Below are 19,095 nucleotides of genomic sequence, written 5' to 3' on the forward strand. Positions count from 1 at the left end.
TCTCCGTTTCAAGTCGTGAGTGATCCTGGAACTGCTGCCGATTATAAACTGGGCACGCTCGTCAACCACACTGCGGATTCAAATTAAAAAAATAGGATCATAGGCGACGTTTGGGACAATGGCTCTTCAGGGCACAGAAGTAAAATTTTACACGCTTTTATTTAACTCACTCTGTCTGTTGTCGTTGTTGTCATTGTTGCTGTATCCTTAAATCTTGTAACTAAATTTTAACCCACTTCCCAATGTGGTATCGACTGCAAACTTGGTATACGTATGTCATACTGATGAAAATACTATATTCTATCATAAAAAAAACGATTTAAACAATCTTTTTTATCTGTTATGTTTCGTCTTGGGTCTAATTGTTCACGGTAAACTGACGTTGGCTGTAATTGGCCACGGTCATTCACGTTAAGGCAAGCTTCGGGGCCACTTCCTGGAATCGTGGAGTTCTTCCATGACTAGTACGGTACATTTAATTAAAGCGTGTTTAAAAAAAAAAGTGTTTTTAAATATTACTTTTTGTACACAGCACATGACCTCTCTATGTGATGTGAAGAAGGGTCATGTGTTGATAGGTCGCCGATTACTATGCTTTTGTCATGAAGGCCACAGTCTCATTGACGAATGTGTTGAGTTATAGTGTAAATATGAATTCCGTCGTTAAACCCGCCACCACCCGACACAGCCAATTATTTAAAAAACATTTTCAATTGTAAATTAACAATTGTAAATGTTGTTGTGGGTTTACTCTCCAACGCATCGGTGTGCTGAACAAGCAACGAATTGGCACACGTTTTGTTTACGTGACAAACCCTCTTACTAATTGGCTGTGTCGGGTGGTGGCGGGTTTAACGACACATTTATATTTACACGATCTCACCCAAAAAACCTCCATTATGGATAATATTGGTTGCGAAATCCTACGTGTTAAATTTGTTGCGTTATTATTTGTGCTTGTGCACCACTGTCAACACAGCAGCAGCGTCACCACCACCACGTGTGTTCACACAACGCGTTTTCGCTATAACGCGGTTCTTCCATTGGGGAACACCATTCTCACAGTGCGGAACGGGCACCGTTATAACGTGAAACACTCCCATTATAACGCGAAACACTCCCATTATAACGCGAAACACTCCCATTATAACGCGAAACACTCCCATTATAACGCGGAACGCCCACCTTTATAACGCGGTTTCTGAGCGGTCGACGACGAACTACTTTCTTGATCTGCGGAGTGACACAGCACGCGGAATGATACAGTGATGCGGCAGCCATTCGTCCTTGCCCTCTCACTGCGTGGTGTGCATTGATGGTACCTCGCCAAACCTTACCGCCACATTTCTAACAGGGTGTGTGTGGTGGGGGAAGAATGATTTTCCCTTCCACGCCTTTTTCCGGAACGCATCTCTTAACCAGCGCGTTAAACGAGGACTGCGCTGCCACTGAGTATCCCAAATCGCAAAGGTCGATGATGGCCACGAATCGCCACAAGAGGTCGCAATCAGTCTGCTGAGTTGTAAGTAGCCATGGGATTCGTGCGTCTGGACAGGGGCCAGCAGCAGCAGCTGTGTAAGTTTTTATATCTGCGTAGCAGCAAGGCGGAGGGGAGAGTTTTGGGACTCCCACCCCTCGTATATAAAACACGACACAGACACGCACACACAGTCTCACACACACACACCGTGATCCTGTGCGTGGCACACCTTCGTAATATTGGTCAATTTGCAAATTACGAAGCAGCAAAAGCCTCGATTTTGTTGGCAATCCGAAGCGCCAGCACCGCCGCGATCCGAGTGGTCGCCGCCGCCGTCTCCCTCTGAGCGGTGTCGTTTTTGGTGGAGCGATTCGTGGCGTGGGCGTGTGGGTGGCTGGCTCACCAAGATGCAAGCCCTGTGGGTGGAGGTGACTCTGCTGCACCTCCTAGCAGTGACGGCTGCAGCGCAGGTGAGTGATGGTGCGAGGTGACTCACAAATACAAAGGTGCCCCCCACCCGTCTGTAACAGATTCATCTTCTTGGTTCTTTCGGTAAAGTCACGTAGAATGGTGAAGAACAGGTCTGTCGATAAGACAGACTCTGTCTTATCGACAGACCTGTTCTTCACCTGAGGACGGCTGCTTGCGTTGTAGCCGAAACGTCGTGAGAATTATTTTATTATGTTTTATTTTATTATTTTATTATTTCCATTCTACGCGACTTTACCGAAAAAACCTAAGAAGATGAATCCCTGCAGTCACGAAAGCTTTAAATCGAAACTGTAACAGATTGTTGGGGCAAGTGCTGTTAGCGAATAGCAGCACCTATGAAGGGCATGAAGGGCGGGACTTCCACACCACTACCACCATCACTTTCACAGGCACCACAACCACCACGATCACACCCACCACTCCACTCCTGCCATCGTCGCGATCACCACCACTAAATCACCACAACCTCAACCACCACACCACCATCAAGACAAAGGCACCCTGTATAGCCTTCACAGACTTTTAAGGCAAGTGCTGTTAGCGAGTAGCACCTATGAATGCCGGTACGGCACACGAAGGGGTGGGGGTGGCCAGCAACCACCGCACCAGATACTCATTTGAGGCTGAGTCGACCTTGGGGAGCCCCAGGACCGGTTCGGATAATCGTCACCGGTGTTGGCCGTTGAGCGGGAGTCGAACTCGGGTCGCCGGGTTCGTAGCGCAGCGCGCTAAACTGCCGCACTACCGCTCATCAGCACACGACACACACAGACACACACACACGACACACACACACGACGCACACACACGACACACACACACGACACACACACACGACACACGTGTGATGGTTATCATTTACACTTGGCTCAGCGAGTGACTGGCTCGCAATCTGAAGTTTGCGAGTTCCCATTCTGCTGATGGCCTTGACTCAGCCCATCATCATCCCCGCGGGGGGGGTGGGGGGGTCGATAAAATTCTTTTATATTTGAAGCTTTCATGACTGCAAGGATTCATACTCTTAGTTCTTTCGGTAAAGTCACGTAGGCACCACTTCGTTGGCCAAGTCAACAATGATCGTCCTATGGATAGACTCGTCCCTGCCGTGGGAATGGAATTTCCACCACTGGCTCAGGACCGTAAAGAGTGGATGAGCACCAATGCTTCAATGCTCACTTGACCCAGGACATCACTCAGACTAATTGAATTACATATACATAGTCCATGGACCCCTGGCACAACTTGAGTTGTATCAACGTCCCTTGAAAGTCGATCGTCCAATATAGCCTCGTTAAACCTAGCACGTTATCACAAAATCCACTTTTTAATGAGGCACACACCGAAACTCTGTTCGCCACTTGCGGTGCTGCTGCTGCTGTTGCCGGATTAGCCTCGGCCACAGCGCACTTGCGTGGACCTCCGATTAGCTCGGTCGGCTATGTACGGTGCGAAATAAGTTCGGCATACGTACATGGGAGGAGACTTGCTGTGGAGTTAGCTTGCTATTAGCCAGGCGGTGGTGGCTGGCTGTCGAGGCCAGCACTGTGGAGGTAGCGAGGGTTGGTGGATCGTGCAAAGAATGTTGTGAAACTCCCTTCCCGTGCGAGTCGACGAGGTTGCTGGACCCTGGCTCGCTAGGAGAAGGCGGTGCAGCAAATGTGGACTCCGTCCGTATGGGATAGAGTGTTTCCCCCTCGCGCGCGTGAATTTTCTCCAGGTGCTCGGGTTTCTTCCCACATGTAAACACTTATTAATTTGCCGGTAGCATCAGTTTTCAGTTTCATTTATTTGGTATATCCCTGTGAGCCATTCGGTTCCTGAATCGGGTGCAACCGCAACAACAAAAAACTAAAATATGAACAAGAAAACATCTTTAAGTGACTATGTGACTATGCGCAAACAGAAAAATCCAGGAAAAAAACTGCAACGTCTTTCAGAAAAAAAGCACCGTACACCAACGCTGTGTGCAAAAATTCCAATGGGATGCAATTCAAACAACAACAACAACCACCACAAGACAACTTAGATTAAAGCCATCATTCTAACTCCGTACTACAACAAACAAACATGGCCAAACCAAAAAAACATCTTAATATATAGAGGACCGAAGAGCTTCGACAATTGCTGGAGTCGTCTTCTCTAGGAGAGTGGATGGATACTCGCGTTTATTGACAGTCAGTGTGGTGCATCTGAGCTGCGTGTGTACCCAGGCCTATGGGTTCCTCTTTCCATCTCTAATTCCTGACAACGCATCTCTCCAAACCTTCTTCGCACACTTTTCACATGTTGATCCATATTTGCCAGGGTATGGACCACGAAGCTGAACGGTGGAGCGAGTGAGCAAGCGGCAATCATTTCAAATCTTGACCCAGGCCATTATCCCACGGTGGTCGCTAAAATCGGTACCACTTTGTGGGGAAGTCACCGGCATTTGTCCTATGGTTAGCCTCGCTCCTGCCATCGAAACGTGGAATTACCACCACCGGCTCTGCAGGGCTGTACGCTCATTTGAATAGCAGGAATTCACTTGGACTTAAAACTCAAGTAATTGAAAGCTCCGTACAACAGGAGAAACATCGTCCCCCAGGTGAGGAGGAGGTGGTGGATGTTCCAGATGTGATGCGTGAAGAAGGCACCACCACTGCCCCTCGCTCTGTGAAAAAAAAACAAAAGTACCTGGACCAGATGGAGGGGGGGGGGGGAAATGCTGTGGAAATTATCCAAGCATTGGAACCGGCTGTAAAAACAACAACAACAACATTAACGGAGTCATGTTTACTCAATGTTTACGCAGAAATGAAATACCTCGTTTGGGGAACGATGCCTCAATACATTCTTCACGCCAACAAAAAATAAAAGTGATGCGAAAGTGCATTGAAGCATTACGCAGAAGGATAGCACATCGGCCTCCTGTCACGTGCGTGGCAGATTACGCGGGGAGATCGTGGGGATTGTGCGACCATACTTCACCGCGTTGGTGAGTACGGGGGTGATGAGAGGGGGGAGCGGTAGCGTAGTGGCTAGCGCGTCGCGCTACCAACCTGGAGACCCGAGTTCGATTCCCGCTCACGACCAACACCGGTGACGATTATCTGAACCGGTCCCGAACTTCCACTAAGTCGACTCAAATGAGTACCTGGTGCGATTTGTAAACATCGCCACTGGGGAGACAAAGGCGGCCGGGCGAAATGCTGTCCACCAAGGCCGTAATCATGAATATTAAAATATGCTCAAAATCTCCCCAATATATTGCTTTAAAAAGATAAAAACAGTTATAATAATTGCTATGATATGTAAATAAATAAAAATATTTGCTAAACGTTGGCCACAATATCGTGACTTGTCTTCATATAAATAAATGCATATATTGCTGTTCATATGATTGTGGTTATGGTTGTACTTTATTAATCCCTAATCTCAAACATTACATACAATGAAACAAGAAATGGTAATAAAGTAAAAACAGAGCAATGTAATACGATACACGATTAGACATTATTGTAAAAAATAAAGAAAAAGTCTATCCCATGTGTTAGTGGATTTTTTTACATTTTAGGCAGGAAATTAGTTTTTAAATCTAGATTTGTTCCTGGGTTGGGACCCCCAGACCCCCTGGAAGATTTGGTCCCCCCCAATGTTGACTGCATGGCTACGGCCTTGCTGCCCCCCTCCCCCCCCGTGTGCCGTGCCGGCCTTCATAGGTGCTATTCGCTAACAGCACTTGCCCCAACAGTCTATTAAGGCTATACGGGGTGTCTTTGTCTTTGTTGCACTGTGTATGAGCGCCGTCACACACGGAGTGCGCGCAGTAGTCACCTGTTTGCTATTAGCTGCCCGTGTTATTGTGACTTTCAGCATCAGCTTTTGTGTTGTCAGGGCTGGGTGTGTTGAATATTTTGCCGCACAAGCCTTGTGAATTTAATTGTTCCAAGAATCACAAAACACTCTAAGTTCAGCAATAAAAGCACACGTGTTTCTCCGTGTGTGTGTGTCTGCGTGACCCATGCACAACTGAAACCGTAGATGTTTAAACAATTCCTTACGGTCGTATTGTTTTCAAATGCTTCCAATACAAAACAAAACCGCGTCTCAACAATGACCGATTGGATACATAGGCCATCACCGGGTGTCCTTTCACGGGGTAAATGTGCGCGTGTGCGTGCGTGTGTACTCCTGCCTCTTCCAAGGCGTTTGGGCCTTCGTGGAAGAGAAGACCAAATGCCCTCTCGAGAGTCTGTCTCTCTAGAGCTCGCTCTTGGCGACGTCCTTCCGCCAACAGTTGATGTGAGCAGGCCACTGCATAGAAGGGCGTGGCGCGAAACGTCAGACATCTTGCCGAAACGTTGTTGTTGCATTTTAAATGTGCTAAAGCCAAAGTGGTTTCCATTTCGAATAACCATTGAGGCATTTGTCGTGGCTCATATCCCGTTTACAACTCTAAAGCGACTGCGCTGGAAATTCCACATTCCCATGGCAGGGGTGAGTCTCTCGGGAGGGTAACCACTGCTGACATCCCCACAAAGTGGTACTGATTTTACCGACCTCCCCTCCTCCGAGGGGGATGATGGACTGAATTAACCAGAATTTGAACTCACGACCTTCCTGTTGCGAGCCGCTTGCTCTGCCCACCCCACGTCGTCACGTGATCACGTGCCATACATTACCCATCGAGGAGATTATACGTTAATAAGCAACGCAAACATATCCCTGGTCCTGTTTAAGTGGACATATGAAGTCAATGATGCCACTAACATTTCACAGACTGCTGTGGCTTAATAATCTCCGACTTGGCCAAAGTAAAGAATTTGTCTCCGTATGAATCCAACCCTCGCTAAATCAGTCCCTGCAATTTGGCACCACTTGGCTTAGGAGTGTGAACGGAGAGCCGGCAGTGACCTTTTTTATATTCATAATGAGTTGTGGGCCCCGCTATAGGGGAGCGTAAATCCTGTCACCGGTTCAGGGCCACCAACATCGTGACGCGAAGCTCATGGATGCACGTAGGACACTTTTGAAACTCACTTGGTTATTAATGACCTCTTTAAAAAATGCAATTACAGCAAGTGCTGTCCATTTGAGCAAAACACACCAATAAAAACTGTTCGTAAAACTGATTAGACAGAACGATTTACACATCCTTCACGAAAACGAAAAATTATTGCGGTGAAGACCGGTGCATTAGTGGCATAAAAATCGTCACTCTGGGCGGTGACGTGCCCGGGACTAATAATACTACAGTAATCGTCATTTACATTTATAAAGCGCCCTTCAACAGTCGTTCTCAGGGTGCGGTAGCGCGATCGCTGCTTATTGTAGAGGTTAGCGGTTGGAATCCGACAGGCCGCTCTGGTTACTACCGCGGAGTGCATTTACCCTTGAAATGTGTGCAGGCTGCTTCACAGGGAGCTTCGTAATGAGTTGAACTCGGCGCACAAATGCGTGCCGAACAACAACGAAAACGCACCGGCGGAGAGACGTGCAGCGCAGCGGTGAAAACCCACCACACCGCCCTACAACACAGATGTGCTGTCTCGGGTGGCATCGGCGGGTGGAACGTGTGTTCTCGGCCTCCAGGGCTAGAGAGCACCATGCCCCCCTCCCGCCCTGTGACTTTGCTCGGCTCCTCCAGGCCGCGAGCAGCTGCTGGAGATGACAGATGCACGAGGCGCTGGGTTGGCGGGCCAGCCACGAGCGCTGTAGTCAGGGCGAGAGAGCAGAGGCCAGGATACGCCGTGGAGTGTGGGGTCGTGGGGAGGGAGGGAGGGGAGGGGAGGACAGCGGGGAGGGAGTGTGGAGGGGAGGCATGTTGTATGATATGTAAGCACTATCCAGGCTCGTACCTGATTAGTTTCAGAGATTTGTCAAGGTGTGGGGGGCATTCTGGGTGATCTGTTCTGAGACGAGTCGTCACATCCAAAGTCAAGGCGTGAGCGGAACGCCAGGAAATTGCTCCGGAAGTTGATGCCGCAGAACTACAACGGAGCTCCCATCTTCCGCGAACCCCGTTATACGCAACTCCTGTTATCCGCTTTGGGAATTTCTTCGCGGACAACTCGCGTTCTGGCCGGGATGGAGACCTCGAACTGATCAAATCGTTGTGGCGTAAGAGGAGTCAACTCAGAGGCGACTAGGGTCCCGCAGTGCTTCGTGCGTCACCTCAAACCGCGCAGGTCCCCCCCCCCCAACATAGCAGCCGAGACGGTTCACCTACAGCGAGAGGTCAGCAGGCATGGCCTGAAGTCTGTCCCCACTGCCACCGTCCGCCCGTGTGCAGCAGGCGCCGAGCTCGGTTACAAGTTTGAGTCGATGGACTTGATCGACGAATCGTCGCGGCTATCAGGGAAGGGTCCTCTGAGCTGTACAGATATTTTTTTCAGAAGCGACCTGGCCACAAATGATAGCTCACCGAAGAGGCTTAATCATCGCGTGGACATTTATAGCAGCCAAATAACTCTAAAGGCGTGACGTTGATTCTAAATGTGGAGGGGAAAACCGGAGGACCCGGAGAAAAAAAATCCACGCGACCACGGGGAGAGAGACACCGCAAACTCCAAATATATTTCGTGTTTAGTTTCTTATCCTTCCCCCGCACCTCCGATGAGCACGGTTTGTCACGTACGATGCGAAAGAAGTTCAACGTACGTACATTTTGGCGTCAGGGTCGGGATCGAACCCACCACCTCCTGTATACCCAGGGAAAGGTAGTTAACATCTCGTCGAATGGAGAGGGAAAGACGGAGGGGGGGGGGGGTTCAGTGCCGGATTAAGCTAGTGCGGGGCCTGTAGCATATGTTGTGAAGGGGCCCTAAATAAAAACAAACACGCAAATATTAAAACACAAAATTTTTACTTGCATAGTAATGTAATTGCATTTTTTAATTTGCTATACGGCCAGATAATACAACACGTCGCTAACCTGAAACACCCAGTCGTTCGTAAAAGTTGAAGGCGGTATAGTACTATAGTAATAGAGCAAGTGCAGAATCACTGAAGCGGAATTGATAGCTTGAACTCATTTAGCGCGGGGCCCTGGAAAGTGCGGGGCGCATAACACGTGTAGCTACTTGCGCTGCTGGGATCATCCGGCACTGGGTGGGGTCGTGCGCGGCGAAGAGCGAGCGGCTCGTTTCACGCGACACGAACCGACGGACGCATCGTCCACAACCTGCGGGAGACACTGAGAGGGTGAAAGAAGCCGAATGGAGCGCGACCACCCGTCGCGTTCCTCTCGCTCTGCTGCTCCGGTCAACGTCGCCCGCAACCCCCAAGTGCAGCGGCTCCATTCTGCTCGTGCGCACGATGGCAGCGGAAGGGGGTACCCTCAGAAGTTTGAATGGCAGTGATCGCGAGGTGCTGCTGCTGCTGGCCACGACGAAGGTGGCTTCAGCAGGAGAGAGAGAGAGAGAGTTAGTGTCGTTTTGCTGTCCCTGCTGCTCCTGCTGCTGCTCCGTAGAAATGGGCTCAGACTCCAGTGGGTCACAATGAAGTCCGCGGTGTAACTGTCGTTTCCTGGAACTGTTCACAATACTCGATTTCTTCACACACACACGCGGTTTTATGTTCATTCTGTCGCGTAAATTCGCTTCTTTAGCCCGTGTTTAACGCAGGTTTGAGCTTTAAATTATGGCCGGGAATAAAATTCAGTTCAGCGGGCAAACCACTTCACAACTGCTCCATTTAGAATGTTTTTTTAGAGATATATTGCATCATATTGTATACATATAATGCTATTTAAGGCCACGGTATTGTTATTGACGAATGCGATGAGTTGTTGTTGTGAATTGTGCTTGTGCACCAGTGCCAACTCAGCATCAGCGTCACCACAGAATTTTTTTTTCACATCGTCCGGTGATTCGATTGCACAGAGCACACGCTTGCGCGCGACCACATTATATAATGCTTGAGTGCTAATCCCACCGCCGTGCAACGTTATTAATATATATTTTTGTTCTCAATTTAATTAAATCGCTCCTTGGAAAGTGTTTTGTTGGCAATCTTAACGAAACAAAAAAAAACCACCCACGTTGGTTGCGAGATGTCTTCCCGCAGGAATTATTATTAATTGTTGCTGTGGCTTTTCTTGGGTTAGATGGACACGTGGGTGTCACGTCACGCGCTCAGCATTATCGCACCTCTGATGAGTGTCTGCGTACGGTGCGAAAGAAGTTCGACGCACGTGTATATATATACACTTCGTACAGTACGGGATTTTTTATTTATTAATTCGAGTCCAAATGCCCGAGGGTTTTGTGTTCAAAGGAAACGTCTACAAATGATCCACGAGGGCTGTTGGTGGCAAAGAATGACATCAAATTTGGCGCGGAGTTGACGGGCGTTTCTCTGGCGTTTGATTCAAAGGCCATCTAATCGATGGCAGCGTTTACACAGAAGAACAATGGCATGACCCACTTGAAGACGGTCGCTTGTTGTTGCGATCGAAACGTCGTGAACTATTGTTTCTACCTACGTGACTTTACCGAAAGAACCAAAGAGTATGATCACTACATCCACCACCGTTGTCACAATCACCTTCACGGCCAAAAACACCACATCGCAAACATGACCACCACCACCTCCATCATCGCCGTGGCTACAGTCTGAATGTGATGGTTATAAGCTATGGACTAAAACTAAACACGTGTTTTAGTATACCATGTATAAGGGCCGCTGAGCTACACAGTCCAACGGAGTGGCTCATCACGTGACCAACCGTGCTTCATCGGAGGAGCGGGGGGGGGGACATCAATCTAAACACGAAAAGCAGTTACAAGGAAATGAGTTTTTTTTCCCAATCTAGATTCGGGAGATGCGTTTCACTTGTAGGGCGAGCTTTAGACCACAACGTTCGCAATGGGCCGCGTGTTTGTACAGCGCCGCGTGGGCCACGCGTTCAGTTGCGGGAGAGGAAATTCCTTCCCGAAATGTCGGGGCCGGGAGACCCGAAGTGCCCCCGATGGACACGGACCCCCACGCTCTCTCGCTGAGTTTGGGGAGGAGCGAGCGGCCTAATTGAATGGAATGCCACTGTCGGAACATCGCAAACGCCCACGACGTCCATCACGCGTGGGAATGGCGCGGAATCCTGTTGGGTGGGGTGGGTGGGCCGGGAAGTGGGTCGTGGGGATTCTGGACCATTGGTTGAAATTCCACGTTTGTATGGCAGGAGCAATGATCTCCACAGGACAGCAACAACGTCTGTGTACTTTCCATACACAAGGGGCCCTCACTCTGGCTTTGAACTTGTCACCTTGCGAGTTCTGTGCCCTTCTGACCGCAGCGCCGCTGGCTGAGTAATTGTAAATCACCGTCTGGTCTCACTTCCTGCAGCTCCCTTCGCGGAGTTCTGGGCGATTTGGACACTGCGTTTCACGCAGGACGTGCGCCGTTAACGCAATTGTCGCTGTGGGTGGCGTGGCAAGCACCACGCCCGGTCCCATTTGCTCTGCAGTTCTCTAATAATAATAATAATATGAAGATTGTTCCTTCCAATTAGTGAGCGTTTATACACGTGGGAGAAAACCAGAGCAACCCGGAGAAAACTCACGCACGCGAGGGAGCAACGCTCTATCCCACACGGAAGGGACACACGATGTCCGTCCACGCTTTCCTGCGCCGCGTTCTGCTGGCGAGTTGATGGCATTGCGTTCGGATGCCGACGGGGAAGGGGGGAATCTCACGACACGTCGTCATTCACCCTGTGAGCCACCGACCCACGCTGGCTCCTCCACAGTGCTGTATTACGGGCGAACACGTGGAGTGGCCAAACATCATCAGCGGTACGGGGCAATAAGCGGAGTGCCTCGTCCATCACGGCGGTGGCGGCAGGGCATTTGTCAGCGTGGCATCGCCGCGCCCGCTGAGCCGCCGCTCACTCGATGAGGTTCGCGACCTTTTGCGGATTTAAATCGTCCCCGTGATTTCGCTCCCGCTCCGAACATGTCGCCGGCGATCGGTTTAATGCGGTAATGGGACGAGGGAGCGCGCGCGCAGCGTTCAGTGGGCAGGCGGGGAGGTCGTGGGGGAAGTGACCTCGCCACGAAATGAACCACGACTCCTTGGCGATCTCGTCAAGGAGCATCAACCACTCCGGCAGTCATCCTCACAGCAGCAGCGGCGGCGGCGGCGGCGGCGGCTTTTGGCTGCTGCCATCGAACAAAGACGGCGGTCACCGCATCGCGCGGCGCTGTGAGATGCGCTTCTGCGGCCGTCTGGAATGTTCTTCCGATACTAGAAACACACTGGAGATATGCACTTCGTAATTTTTAAATTTGGCTACGTTCGGTGTGTTCGAGAGCAAAGCCACAACATTTACAACCTGAGTACGACGTTTCGCCAGTAATTACAACCAGCTTCATCCAACACACCGGTGTGCTGCACTCGTAACGAATTGGTATGTTCTGTTCACGTAACCTGAACCAATTGGCTGGTTTAAGGACACGTTAATATATTTCCGCGATTTAACCTCACAAAGAGGTGGTCCGCGATGCTATAGATCGTCCCCTAGGTGCGACCGTGCGAGACAAAATCAATCATTGGCGGCGAGGGTGGGGGCGGGGGTGAGGTTCTGAGTCTTCCTCAGGACTGTCGTGGTCACGTGGGAGCCAAGCTCCCTCCCGGTGCCCCCCCCCCTCGGGGAATCTTAGTGGGGAGGAGGAGGATGAGGAGGAGGGAGGAGGACCGTAAATCTAGGCGATACAAAGGGGGGAGGAGGGAGGCAGGGAGGGCTGTTGAGGGTGGGGGTGAGGATCTTATCAACAGAGAATTGGTTGGGAGGCGGGAGGGAGGGAGGGAGAGGCACGGCAGAGGAGTGCGTGAGCGAGGAGTCAGGGGAGGTGGGAAGAGAAGCAGAATAATAAACAGGAGAGGGGGAGGAGGAGGAGGGAGGCGTGAGTTTCTGCTCTTCTTGTTTGCCAAGGCTGCGTGGAGTGTAGGGGCAGTGCCAGTGGGCAGTGGAGCTGAACGCTGGGGAAAGAGAGGGAGAGGAACGCAGCAGACGCGATCAGAGGCTTTGCGTCTGTGGACGGTGTTGTCTTTCTCTCCCCGTCCTGCACCACGCTGAGATAGACTCGACTTAGTGTGGCACACACAGTACACTGAGATCAGCTACACATACACACACAATTACACACACACTTACACACACACCCATACTTACACACCCACACTTACACACACACACGTGCACTTAGACATGGCAAATAATTACAAGCACACATGAAGAATATGCGCATGTATCCTAACAGTCGCTACTGCACTCGTAACATATGTCGCGTAACATTTCAGTAGATTGATGATATATATACCGGATACGTACACTGCCTATGCAACCGAAGGCACACAGGTCTCAGTTCACATACATGGGCCGTGCATAGGTAACACACCACAGGGTACAATAGAGACAATCCATGCATGACACACACTCCCATACCTAGCTGATATTATACATGCAAATGTCTCCGTTGTCACACGTACAAAGGAAATATTGACAGGCACACACAATTCACAGCAGGTCTCGTACATGCAGCTACACGGGTATTGCCACAGATGCATTGAACGCACACGCACACAGTTTGAGATGCGTGCACCACACACAGAGTTCATTACACATAGTATTGCACGCATACACAATATCGTGCCAAGCGTATAGTGTTATACACGTGTGCATAACAGACGTACGACGTTGCTTTACATACATTGACAAGCGTAGAGCCAACACACAGATACACATCATTAGGCACCGTTACACATGGTCACGCTGAAACATCTCAACATATAGAGGACCGCAAAGCTTGGGCAAGTGTCGGTTCGCCGGATCACCACCTGCCCGCCGCCTTCCATCTCGTCTGTGGCTCCTCGGTGATTGCGAGACGCGATCTGAACGAACGTCGATATTCAAGACCGCAGATGATCATCGCCGGCATTCGCACGCTCGCTCAGAGAGCCGTGCACGCGATGCGCAAGCAGCGACGCCCGTCGCCGCACGACGCGGAGCCTCCGTCGCGCGCGGCGCACACAGCCGCCGGTGCGCACGGGAGCCCTGCCGGCCGTCGGGAACCTTCTCGGAATAAGATGATGGGACCATCCCCCAGAGCGCCGCTCGCCACTCGTCGGGCACCGCAGCTGATGCCGCTGCTGCTGCTGCTGGCGCTGTTGGCGCTGTCGGTAGTGCCAGGCCGCGCCGAGCCCGCGGCGGATGGGACGGCTCGGACCTCGACGGAGGATGTGGACGCCGACTCCACGCCGCGAGTAAAACGTCCACACCGGGTTACCGCTCGGCACGGGGATTCGGGGTCCTGGTTACCCTGGGGACTCGGTGACCTGGGGAGTCAGGGGGGTGTGGGGGACCTGGTTACCCTGGGGACTCGGTGACCTGGGGAGTCAGGGGGGTGTGGGGGACCTGGTTTCCCTGGGGACTCGGTGACCTGGGGAGGCAGGGGGGTGTGGGGACCTAGTTACCCTGGGGACCTGGGGAGCTAGGGATGTTAACTTTGCAAATAGAAGTCACGTTTTGATGCTAGATAGGTGTAAGAGGGCTTTGGGTTAAAGTTTGAAGTCGCTTTACCACACGTATTGTCGTAGAACGGTGTTTTTTATTCCTCAAAGGTCACTGAGGTCGACCAAACGGCCCCAACGTCTGCAAGTGCTTGCGACGGTCATTCCGAGACTGCGTCTTTCAGAGTTTGCGCGCGTCTGTGGAATTATCGCACAGCTTGCGAGTGCGTGCAGCTTCCTGCTCGCACGAGCATTCAGGCGGCGCTCATCTCCCGTTGACATCCCTGAGGCAGGATGGGGAAATTACACATTCCCGTAGCGGGGGTGAGTTCATTCGTAAGACAACCACTGTTGGCTTCCACTAAAAAGTGGTGCTAATTGTATCGACCCTCCGAGGGATGATTGGCTGAACCAACGCCCCCCCCTCCCCAACCTCGATGTGAACTTACCGCCGTCCGATTGGGAGCCGCTCGCTCTGCCGCCTATCCACCTGGCCGGGTTGATGACTGAGACGCAGCAATGCGTCGATTCCGAACGTGCGTTGAAATTAATTTTTGATTTGAAGTTTTCGTGACTGCAAGGATCCACACTCTTTGGTTTTTTCGGTAAAGTCACGTAGGAGAAAACTAAATCCAAATGAACACAACTAAATTAAATCACGACGTTTCGGAAGCAACACAAGCCTCCGTCATCAGGTGTGACTGCTCCAGCACAATTACTGTAGCGTAGACGTTCAACTTCTTTCGCACCATGCGCACGAAGCCAACCGCGCTAATCGGCCATGCGAGTGATCTTTGCTCGACTGAATTACAGTCATGTAAATGTTATTTCATTCCGGCGATTGTATGTTACCTAATTACCTTGCAACAAATAACACGCCTCCTTATCACTCTTATACTGCTAGAACGTTTGCCAGCTTCATGCTCCAAATTTGAAAGGAAAAAAATTATAATTGCAAATTTACCGTATTGTGCAATTATTTTCATGTATGCGTACTCGAGCGAAGTCAGTGGAGTGAAAAGTGGTTCAAATGTCTGGGGTTTAAATATTTTTTTTATATTTTTTGTCGATGAAAAGCATCCCATTCAGATGATGCCTTTATACAGACGCGGGGATGAATCTTCGGTTTCTCATGCCGAGTACAATAGAGTGAATGACGGAATTTCCCAATTAAAAACACGAACAAAACAACTTTGGATTGTGAAAACAAACGCCCGTAATTTGCAGGGGCTTCGTGGAGAATCTAAGAACAATTGTAGGAGACATTTGGCAGCGATTGAATGAAGGATATTGGAGCGGCTCCTTTGGAAGACAAAAACAAACCTTATCAAATTAAATTCCGATCTTGTTAAACATGAATTTGTTTAATGCCATATACAACAACAACGTGTGTATGTATAGCCCTGTTATCTGGATGAGGGCCTCTCCCATAAAATGCGATTCGTGGGTTCTTTATACGTTCGCTACGTTGGCCAGTGTGGGTTGTTGAAGACGGAGAGCATAGACGTTTGAGCGTAGTACAATACAACCAGCGTGTCGCCGGTGGCGGTGACACTCGTGACGGGTCTCACAGCAACAAACGCCTGCGTTCGATTGCCGCCTCGGGCGCCTTTCTGCTCGGCTGTGGGAAATCGCTCTTCCCCCTGTTCTACGTGGGGTTTCCTACGGGTTCTCCCATACCCAAGTCACAGACACACATTGTAACCCGGTATTGGCCAAACAATCTCAATGCTGCAAAATGACTCGATTGGGATCAAAGACAAAGATGTACCCCGTATAGTCTTAAGGAGTCTGTTGGGGCAAGTGCTGTTAGCGAGCACCTATGAAGGCCGGAACGGCATACGATGGGGTGGGTGTCCAGCACCACGCCCAACCGCCTTTGTCTCCCCAGTGGCGACGTCTACACACCGCACCAAGTACTCATTTGAGGCTGAGTCGACCTAGGGGAGGCCCAGGACCAGTTCAGATAATCGTCACCGGTGCTGGCCGTGAGCGGGAATCGAACTCGGGTGGCCGGGTTCGTAGGCGCAGCGTATCGGTTACCGCTACGCCGCCACTAAATTTGGATCACGCAGCCGCAGCAGCAGTAGCAGCAGCAGTACAGCAGCAGCACAGCAGCAGCACAGCAGTAGTAGCACAGCAGCAATAGCAGCAGCAGCACAGCAGTAGTAGCAGCAGCAGTACAGTAGCACAGCAGCAGTAGTAGCAGCAGTAGCAGCAGCAGTACAGCAGCACAGCAGCAGTAGCAGCAGCAGTACAGCAGCAGTAGCAGCAGCAGTAGCAGCAGCACAGCAGCAGCAGTAGCAGCAGTAGTAGCAGCAGCAGTAGCAGCAGTAGTAGCAGCAGCAGTAGCAGCAGTAGTAGCAGCAGTAGTAGCAGCAGTAGCGTCGCCCGCTCGCTACTGCGGGCAAGCTTGACAGGAATCCTCGTGAACAATAAGAGGCTCGGAGACTCGGCGAGGCTGTCCTGGGCAGACAGGCGGAGCGGATGCAATGATGATCATCCTCGTTCTTGCTGTGTTGGCTTCCGAGGTGCCAAGGGGGATCGGGGGCAGCGTTAACCGGGGGTGATTTGGCTCGAACGAAGGGTAGAAAAGAGGGCTCCTCAAAATCAAACGTTCGATTTTGGTTGTATTTTCACCACGCCAATCGTTGACGTTTGAGAGAACGGGCTCTCGCGTTTCGCAGGCGTTAAGTGGGCACATCCTCAGAGGTCAGAGAGAGAGAGAGGGAGGGAGGTTGTTGCAGCCGTGGCGGATGGTGCAAAGGTTATGGGCTCCTCAGGGTGCAGGGGTTAGCAAGGGTTAATCCTCCTGGTACGAAAACACGTTTTACAGCGCTGACAAGTGGGGGCGACTTTCCAAAAGCCCCTCGAGGGAAGCTCTTGACAAGGGGCATGAGCTCCTGCCAGCTGAGTGATGAATCTATCGTAACTTTCACTTCTAATCCGGATAATCTGCGTTGTGCCTGCCTATGTGTGCCTGCCTGTGTGTGTCTGCCTGCCTGTGTGTCTGTGTGCCTGTGTGTGTCTGTCTGTGTGTGTCTGTCTGTGTGCCTGTGTGTCTGCCTGTCTGTGTGCCTGTGTGTGTGTCTGCCTGTGTAGCGGTTAGCGCGTTGCGCTATGAACCCGGCGATCCGGGTTCGAATCCCGCTCACGGCCAACACCCAGTGACGATTATCTGAACCGGGCCTCCCCTAGGTCGACTCAGCCTCAAATGAGTACCTGGTGCGGTGTGTAAACATCGCCACTGGGGAGACAAAGGCGGTCGGGCGTGGTGCTGGCCACCCACCCCTTCGTGTACCATTCTGGCCTTCATAGGTGCTCGCTAACAGCACTTGCCCCAACAGTCTGTTAAGGCTATACGGGGGTATTTATCTTTGCGTGTGCCTGCGGGCGTGGTCTTGGCCACCCGCCCCCTCATGTGTCGTGCCAGACTTCATAGGTGCTGTTCCCTACTTGCTAGTAGCACTTGCCCGAACAATCTGTGAGAAGCTGTAGGGTGGATCTTTGTCTTTGTGCCTGTTTGTGTGTGTGGCATGCGGCGAGCGGCAGTATAATCGATTAGCTCACTCTAAGCACACTGCGCTACGAACCCGGCTACCCGAGATTGATTACCGCTCATGACCCGTGAGCATTTGGTTTTTGCTACATTTACAAACAACTTTAGTAGACGCTACTTCATTGACTTCATTCTTAACGCTCTTCAAAGTGACGCCGAATTTGTACTTGTTCGTGTCATCCATCTTATATTTCCGCATCAAAGCGGGACGCATTTCGAAACAGCAAAGGGCTCATTCGCTTATGACTATCTAGCAGTTCACCCACCAAGGCATTGGTTCAAGCAAAGCTCACTCTCATGGCGAGAGACACTGAATGCGAACATCGGTTCAGAGGTTTGCTTGCGTTGAACCAGTGCTGCTGATGAGTTGTGCTCCCAGAAGGCTATGCAGCCGATCGGTTGTGTAACAAAAAATTGCTTCTATTTTTTGTTACTGCGGAGAGTTAGGTTCCGAAGGTCTGTTCGTAAGTGGATTTGTTCGTAAGTCCAACTTTACTCCTGTCGATTCCAAACATGTACGGCATGTACACTAAACACGGGGAATGGCTTTAATAGTTGTATAATCTCCTGTAAATGTAGATGCCACTGGTTCTTCGTGTTCTGTAGATGTAGATGCCACTGGTTCTTCATATTCTACAGATGTAGATGCCACTGGTTCTTCGTGTTCTGTAGATATAGATGCCACTGGTTCTTCATATTCTACAGATGTAGATGCCACTGGTTCTTCGTGTTCTGTATATATAGATGCCACTGGTTCTTCATGTTCTGTAGATATAGATGCTACCGCCGCCGTCTATTGCGCTGCGGTTGAACTTACGATTCTCGTTCCGAAAGTTCGTAAGTCGAATGTTCGTAAGTAGATGATATTACGTGCGGGATATGGTTCGTACTGGATTTCATTACAGTCCTAATCACACTCTTATCTGAAAATGTAACAAAGTGCAATTATCGGCCCTTATCAAACGTAACCTTTTATTGGGTGTAGTTCGTAACGAAGAAAGTAAGCGTGAACCACTGGAATGTTGTTCCGAAAATAGTGGTGGGCCAAGCCTTAAGCGCCACTCTGATGGAA

At 50.6% G+C, this 19,095-nt stretch overlaps 1 protein-coding gene across 1 annotated transcript in view; it reads left to right on the forward strand.

Annotated features, from left to right (window-relative positions):
• The first annotated feature begins 12,864 nt into the window (after positions 1-12,864).
• The window catches only part of LOC144733941 (olfactomedin-like protein 2A), a 29,740-nt gene continuing 23,509 nt past the window's right edge, over positions 12,865-19,095 (forward strand). The window contains 3 exon segments of the mRNA XM_078615967.1: positions 12,865-13,942; positions 13,945-14,025; positions 14,027-14,218. Coding sequence (XP_078472093.1) covers positions 13,877-13,942; positions 13,945-14,025; positions 14,027-14,218 — 339 coding nt within the window. The 5' untranslated portion in view covers positions 12,865-13,876.

This window comes from Lampetra planeri, chromosome 49 (genome assembly GCF_965212315.1).
Source record: "Lampetra planeri chromosome 49, kcLamPlan1.2.h2, whole genome shotgun sequence".
NCBI lineage: Eukaryota > Metazoa > Chordata > Hyperoartia > Petromyzontiformes > Petromyzontidae > Lampetra > Lampetra planeri.